At 36.1% G+C, this 7,927-nt stretch overlaps 1 protein-coding gene across 1 annotated transcript in view; it reads left to right on the top strand.

The window, feature by feature from the left end:
- LOC101853974 (FAS-associated factor 2) overlaps positions 1 to 7,927 on the top strand; it is a gene marked incomplete at its 5' end in the record, with an annotated part of 24,577 nt that overhangs the window by 1,289 nt on the left and 15,361 nt on the right. The window contains 3 exon segments of the mRNA XM_035972649.1: positions 4,240 to 4,352; positions 5,224 to 5,339; positions 6,860 to 6,889. Of these exon segments, the coding sequence (XP_035828542.1) occupies positions 4,240 to 4,352; positions 5,224 to 5,339; positions 6,860 to 6,889 (259 nt within the window).

The following is a 7,927-nucleotide window of genomic DNA, read 5'->3' as shown; positions in this document are numbered from 1 at the left end:
AAATCACTGATTTTTATCAAAAAAATCAAGTTGATTTAAATAAAAAAAATCAACTTTTTAAAATCAACCTGATTTAAATCAACCCAACCCTGTATATGCATGGAGTTGAAATTGCCTTAGATGAACAGACATTAGGGAGAAAAGTGGTGAAAAACACACAAAGGGGGGAATGGGAAGTGACTGTTTGTACAGGTGATTGTCTTGTACTCGTGGTAATTTGTACTGGCGGGTAGATGATTGTCTTAAACAGGTGATTGTCTTATACAGGTGGCCGTTTGTACAGGTGATTGTCTTTTATACTGGTGGTCGTTTGTACAGGTGATTGTCTTTTATACAGGTGGTCATTTGTACAGGCAGGGTTGGGTTGATTTAAATCAGTTGTGTTTTCAAATTTAAATCAACTTGATTTTTAAAATAAAAATCAGTGATTTAAATCACTTTAATAATTTATTGTTATTCAGGATTTACACATTTCAACATTCAGAATTACTTTCCTTGGTTTCATAAAACAGATATAAGGTTTAGTAGACTAATATAATCATGCTTAAAAGTCTGCTTTCCCCCCTTTCGCTGTAAAATAATACAGTATTCAATTTACTTTTTTTCCATAATTGAAATCAGAGCTGGGTGATTTAAATCAGTTGATTTTTAAAAATATTTTAATCAACTTGATTTTTAAAATAAAAATTAGGGATTTAAATAACTTTTCAAAAAAATGTATTCAGTTTTTACATATTTAAACATTCAGAATTCCTTTCCTTGGTTTTATCAAACAGATATAAGGTTTAGTAGACTAATATAATCATGCTTAAAAGTCTGCTTTCCCCCCTGTCGCGGTAAAATAATACAGTTCTCAATTTACTTGTTTTTCATAAATTGAAAACCAGGGTTGGGTTGATTTAAATCAGTTGATTTAAAAAAAACTGAAATCAACTTGATTTTAAAAATAAAACTCAGTGATTTAAATCACTTAAAAAAAATGTATTCTGTTTTTACATCTTTAATAATAATAATAATAATAATAATAATAGATAGCATTTGTATAGCGCATATCCCCGCTCAACAGCAGGCTCTATGCGCTTTACACTATATTATTACCCCAGCAGACCATACAACACTCCGAAACATTCTCAGCTTCCCGGGAAGCATGTCTTGAAACATTCAGAATTCCTTTCCTTGGTTTTATAAAACAGTGTCACTGTAAAATAATACAGTACTCAATTTCCTTTTTTTTCATAATTGAAAACCAGGGTTGTGTTGATTTAAATCAGTTGATTTTTAAAAAACTGAAATCAACTTGATTTAAAAAATAAAACTCAGTGATCTAAATCACTTTAAAAAAAAGGTATTCTGTTTTTACATCTGTAAACATTCAGAATTCCTTTCCTTGGTTTTATAAAACAGATAAGGTTTAGTAGACTAAAATTGCTTAAAAGTCTGATTTCCCCCCTGTCACTGTAAGTGTAAGTAGTAAAGTAATACAGTATTCAATTTACTTTTTTTTTCATTATAATTGAAAATAGCATTTTCTTTTTCTTTTTAGACAAACTCAAGCGCGCGCACACACACACACACACTGTAATAAAATGCAAGTTTATCATCTATGCATAATTACCCCCCCCCCCCCCCCCTTCCTTTTAGACTGACATTTTCTTCATTTTTTTGTCTGTAGCCATAATTCACTGATATAGCAGATTAAGGCTTTCTAAAATTGCAGTTGCATAGATTAATCATTAGTTAAAATAAAGACAATGCATTTTGCACTAAAAGAACATACTTTTAGCACCAAAAATCCCAAACTGTGTCGACAATTTTTAAAAAATAAAAAAATATAAAAAATCCGATTTAAATTTAAAAAATCTGATTTAAATCCAAAAAATCGATTTTTAAAATTTTTATTTTAAAAATCCCAAAAATCACCAACCCTGCTGATTGTCTTGTACTGGTGGTCGTTTGTACAGGTGATTGTCTTATACAGGTGGTCGTTTGTACAGGTGATTGTGTCTTATACAGGTGGTCGTTTGTACAGGTGATTGTGTCTTATACAGGTGGTCGTTTGTACAGGTGATTGTCTTAAACATTTGATCGTTTGTACAGGTGATTGTCTTGTTCAGGTGGCCAGTTGCACAGGTGATTGTCTTGTACAGATGGCCGTTTGTACAGGTGATTTTCTTATACAGGTGGCCAGTTGCACAGGTGATTGTCTTGTACAGGTGATTGTCTTATACAAGTGGCCAGTTAGGTGATTGTCTTGTACAGGTGATTGTCTTATACAAGTGGCCAGTTAGGTGATTGTCTTGTACAGGTGATTGTCTTATACAAGTGGCTAGTTAGGTGATTGTCTTGTACAGGTGATTGTCTTATACAAGTGGCCAGTTAGGTGATTGTCTTGTACAGGTGATTGTCTTATACAAGTGGCCAGTTAGGTGATTGTCTTATACAAGTGGCCAGTTAGGTGATTGTCTTGTACAGGTGATTGTCTTATACAAGTGGCCAGTTAGGTGATTGTCTTGTACAGGTGATTGTCTTGTACAGGTGGCTGGTGGAGCAGGTTTGACTGTCCAGCACATACATTCAACAAATACGCCCATAGCAAAGAGGCTTTCAGTTCCTGAATCTCTTCTTAAATAAATCTTATTCTTCCTTTGTATTAAGAACTCCCACTTAGAGTAATTTGTACAAAACAAAGATCTCTTTGTCAGGGTGGTTGGGTTGATTTAAATCAGTTGATTTTTAACATTTAAATCAACGTGATTTTTAAAATAAAAATCAGTGATTTAAATCACTTTTAAAATTTATTTTTTTAATTCAGTTTTTACATATTTCAACATTCAGAATTCCTTTCCTTGGTTTCATAAAACAGGTATAAGGTTAAGTAGACTAATATAATCATGCTTAAAAGTCTGATTCCCCCCCCCCCCCCTTTCACTGTAAAATAATACAGTATTCAATTTACTTTTTCCCCCATAAAATTGAGAGCTGCGTTGATTTAAATCAGTTGATTCTTTTTATTTTAATCAACTTGATTTTTAAAATAAAAATCAGTGATTTAAATCACTTTTAAAAAAATGTATTCAGTTTTTACATAAACATTCAGAATTCCTTTCCTTGGTTTTATTAAACAGATATAAGGTTTAGTAGACAAATATAATCATGCTTAAAAGTCTGCTTTCCCCCCTGTTACTGTAAAATAATACAGTATTCAATTTAATTTTTTTCCCATAATTGAAATTAGCATTTTTTTTTTCTTTTTACACAAACACAAGCGCGGGCGCACACACACACACACTGTAATAAAATTTTATCTATGAATAATTACACCCCTCCCCCCCCTCCTTTTAGACTGACATTTTCTTCATTTTTTGTCTGTAGCCATAATTCACTGATATAGCAGATTAAGGCTTTCTTTTGCAGTTACTTAAATTAATCATTAGTTAAAATAATGACAATGCATTTTTCACTAAAAGAACATACTTTTAGCCACCAAAAATCCCAAACTGTGTCGACATTTTTTGAAAAATAAAAAAACTCTGATTTAAATTTAAAAAATCTGATTTAAATTTAAAAAATCGGTTATTTTTTGTATATTTAAAAAAAAAAAAATCACCAACCCTGCTCTTTGTGATCCAAAATCATTAATAAGAGTTATGATTCTGCCGCCACCAAGGCAAAATTCAAAATTTCCTACTGACTGAAAATGTACATGTGTTCCGCGTGCTCATATGACCTTATGCTGTTGCGAATGCCGTAAAACACTTACTAAAACAAACAATTACTTTGCTTTGCTGAAAGAGGTTACAACAGTGGCAAAAGAAATATATATATGTATTGTTACAGAACTTTGGCGGGGGGGGGGGATATTAATGTTCTTTTAGCACTGTAGAATTGTAAATGGGCTGATTTATCAAAGTCATGCTCATACTGTGCTGTCATTTTCCCTCTACTTCTTTTGTAAGTTTGTCACTCTCTTGTGAACCGCTATTTCCTGGGTGCCTTGATAGTCGAAGCAGACTTTGTGCTGTTGAGGCTAGAGAGGTGAGCAGAGTAAGCCTGATTCCCCATTTAGACTTCTCTGTTGACATCCACCCCTTGGTGCTCATATATGGCCTTTGCAATTGCAAGAGCCGTTAAACCTTATTAAAACAGTATCATGAGAAATGTGTATTGAGATGTTCCAGTATTGTGAGCAATGTGTATTGAGATGTTCCAGAAGTTTGTCCTTTGTCTTCCTCCACCCAGGCTGCCGTCCAGGACACGTTCAACGAGCAGGAAGGCGCTCCCCCGGTGTTCTCGCGGCCGCCGCGACAGGAGGAGAGGCCGCCCCAGGTCAACCTGCAGCCCACCAATCAGAGGTAACTCACTACACTGCTACACCTCGTCTACCGACATTGCTCTGGCTTCCTGTTGAGAAAAGAATTGTGTACAAATTGGCCACCCTAGGCCACAATAAATGCTTGAATGATTTAGCGCCATCATATTTGTCAAATTTGATGAATCTGTATGTTCCAACTTGCTGTTTAAGGTCATCAGCTGACAGAAAGAAATTTCTTTTACCATCTATGAAACTTGAAATAATGGGTGAAAGGGCATTTGAATATCAAGGCCCCAAGATCTGGAATGCTTTACCAAGTACATTGAGAGAAATCAAATCTTTTGATTCGTTCAATTGTCAGCTGAAGTCATTTCTGTTTTTAAATAAATAAAATGAATATTTGGAGTGATTTTCTTTTCGTTAGAACACACGTTTTATGTCACTGTTGTACGTTGTACTGTATTGTAAAGCTCTCAGAGCCTGCATACTTTAAATGGGGTTGAGCGCTATGTAAATGTCATTATAATAATATTTTTAAATGCTGAATCTTCCAATGGTGTTGGTGTGTGTTAACTCACCCAGCCCTATCCCAGATAATATCGGTATGAGCGCGCAGCGCTCCAACCCCAATGTCAACAGTATCGGTAATATAAAAAATAATAGTGTTAAGCTAGATACATACTCAGTATTCTGATTGTAACTCAAATGTTTTTCTCATGCGTACTCTAAGGTCATATGAATACTTGTAACTATTACTTACTTACTTTACTTTTTCATCCTCTGTTGCCGTTAAACGTCAAGGGGAGATGCAGTTTTCTATGGCAGGCCAGCTCCGCAGCTCTTTCAGTTGTTCCTATTACAATTGTTGTTATTATCATTATAATCAATATGATTGTGGTTGTGGTTGCCAGAGTGATCCTGTACCCGGGCCATCGACCACAAGGCATCTTCCAGTGGACCTACTACCTGCTCACCATGCCCATCCGATTTGTCTGGGGCACGTTCTTCGACATCATCAAAGCATTCAGTGAGTCCCCACACACACACACACACACACACACACACACACACACACACACGCTCACACATACACTCACTCACGCACACACACACGCTCTCACACACACACACACACACACGCTCATGGGGTCTAGCACACCTGCCACATACTTCCATTTATCAGAGCTGTCTGGGGGTTTGGGCTTTGTTGTTGTTTGGTTTTTGGTTTTTTGGGAGGTGGGGGGGACAGTGCTGATAAAAAAAATCCTGATCGGATTGGCTTTAAATTTTTTAAAAGATATTTGGAATTACATCAGGTCGTACATGACTTATTGTACATGATTGGGAAAATTCACTGTTTTTAATTCAACGCTTGGTTTTTTGTTGTTGTTGTATTTACAATACACTTTTATCTGCCGTGATTGATTCGTAACATAGACTGAATCTACCGGGTGTTCTGGTGACTGGGGTTTTTTTTCCCGCCCCAAACTCCATTGTTAGGGAGTGCTGAGAAAAACTCTTATTGTTGTTGGGGGGAGGGGGGAGCAGGTCTGCCGTAATTTGATACCAAGAAAGATTAAAAAACAAACTGTGGCTGCTATAGCATCAATGTACAATAAATTTCCATTGAAGGTTTCAATAGAAAGCTGCTGATGTCTCTCCCAATAGAAAGCTGCTGATGTCTCTCCAACTTACAATAAACACTTGAAACTTGACATCAAATTTTTAAATCTTTTTTGGTATCTGTAGTCTAGTGACTTGGCTAACAGGCTTGTTACGTTGAAGGTACAGATTCAGGAATTTTGGGTTCGGCTCAGTCTCTTAGTGTGTCCTTGACACTTTTCACAATTGTTTTCCCCCATTTGGCTCAGTTCTATAGAAGATGGACGTTCTATTCCGAGGTCCCACCGCCTAAATATCCTCACAGCGTTGCAAATATGTGAGGCAGCGTGGTGGAATCAGGTGCTTGTCAATTTGGGGGCATATTGAGTGATTGATATCATCTTAAACCCTGTTTCTTTTGCCTTGCTTTTGATGAAACATATATCCATTTATCATGAATACAAGTCAAGATACTGGCGATGGAATGGGGTGGTGGGGGAGGGGGGTCGCCTTGTTTCAGAGCAAGAAAATGGCAGCCAAATTTTATTGATTTCCTGAACTGGAGAGTCAGTGGAAACTGAAAACTTACATCTTTTATGCCTCTAAGCAACTTTTTTCTGTAAAATATACACAGAAACGTGTTCTTTACCACTTTGCCGCCTCATCTCGCCGATTGGCGATTTTTACCACCCAGTTTCTTTGGATTTTTCCCAAAATATAATGGCGAAGTGTTCATGAGCATGAAAGGTGTTGAGCCAAAAACACAAAAAATTCAAAAATAATTAGTGAACCGGTGGAAAAAATTGTATTCTTCAATTTCATTATTTTGAGGATCACCTGATTCCAGCATGATGCCTCGCCTATGTGCTGTCAGTATTTACTCCTTGCAATGCTTTCAATATGATTGTTTGAAAATTGCTTTTTTTCTTTTTCATTTTTTCACAGTCAGTTTCATTCGCCCAGACCCTAGGAGAAGTAAGTGGATTTTTCAGTTTTTGTAGATATTGAATAACGATGATGATAATAATTGAAAGTTGAAAGTCCTCTTTTTTTTTTTTTGAAAGATCTTTGATGATTTGTTTTAAGCATATTTTTTTAAGTTAATTTGAGAACTTTTATAAATATTGGGTGAAACAGATTTTCAAGTGGTAGTTCTATGTTCTTAAAAGGAAAAGAGGAAATCGTCTTATAAGAGCCAGATCTGCGTAGACTGATTTTTGGCGCGAAAATTTTTTTTTTAACCTATCGAAAGCGCGTTTCATGGGCTTCATTTCTGTATACGTTTCATCGAGTTCCCCGCCTTAAAATCGCTATAAAAAAGCAAATAACTGTTTCACTTTGCTTCCAAATGAGCTCATCTTGAGATGTGCGGAGTGGATTTCAGTATTGTTACAATTTGGATGAGGCAACAAGAATTACTACAGACCCGACAGTAAAGCCAAGAACTCCTCAATCGCGTATCATGTGATACGCTTTTAGGGCTTGGTCGTTTCCCGTGTGTTGATCATTCATACATGCCTACATTAATCAGTTTTTTGTTCCCCCTGAAAAAATTTGCTAAAACCTTGATATGTTGAACTGGCTCTCGTAGGACAAAATGATAAATGGATTTTGTGATGGTAATTACATGCCAATAGGAACATGTGACTCTCATTGATGATCAAGTGTGTGCTCTGGTGGGGTCTGCTCCTTCTTTCCTATCAAACATCTATCCTCTTTATCTCTCCTCCTTCTTTCCTATCAAACATCTATCCTCCTTATCTCTCCTCCTTCTTTCCTATCAAACATCTATCCTCTTTATCTCTCCTCCTTCTTTCCTATCAAACTTCTATCCTCCTTATCTCTCCTCCTTCTTTCCTATCAAACATCTATCCTCCTTATCTCTCCTCCTTCTTTCCTATCAAACATCTATCGTCCTTATCTCTCCTCCTTCTTTCCTATCAAACATCTATCGTCCTTATCTCTCCTCCTTCTTTCCTATCAAACATCTATCCTCTTTATCTCTCCTCCTTC

The sequence above is a fragment of the Aplysia californica genome, unplaced genomic scaffold (genome assembly GCF_000002075.1).
Source record: "Aplysia californica isolate F4 #8 unplaced genomic scaffold, AplCal3.0 scaffold00778, whole genome shotgun sequence".
Classification (NCBI taxonomy): domain Eukaryota; kingdom Metazoa; phylum Mollusca; class Gastropoda; order Aplysiida; family Aplysiidae; genus Aplysia; species Aplysia californica.
Note: the sequence above shows the minus strand (reverse complement) of the source record. Positions and strands in the feature narration are given on the sequence as shown.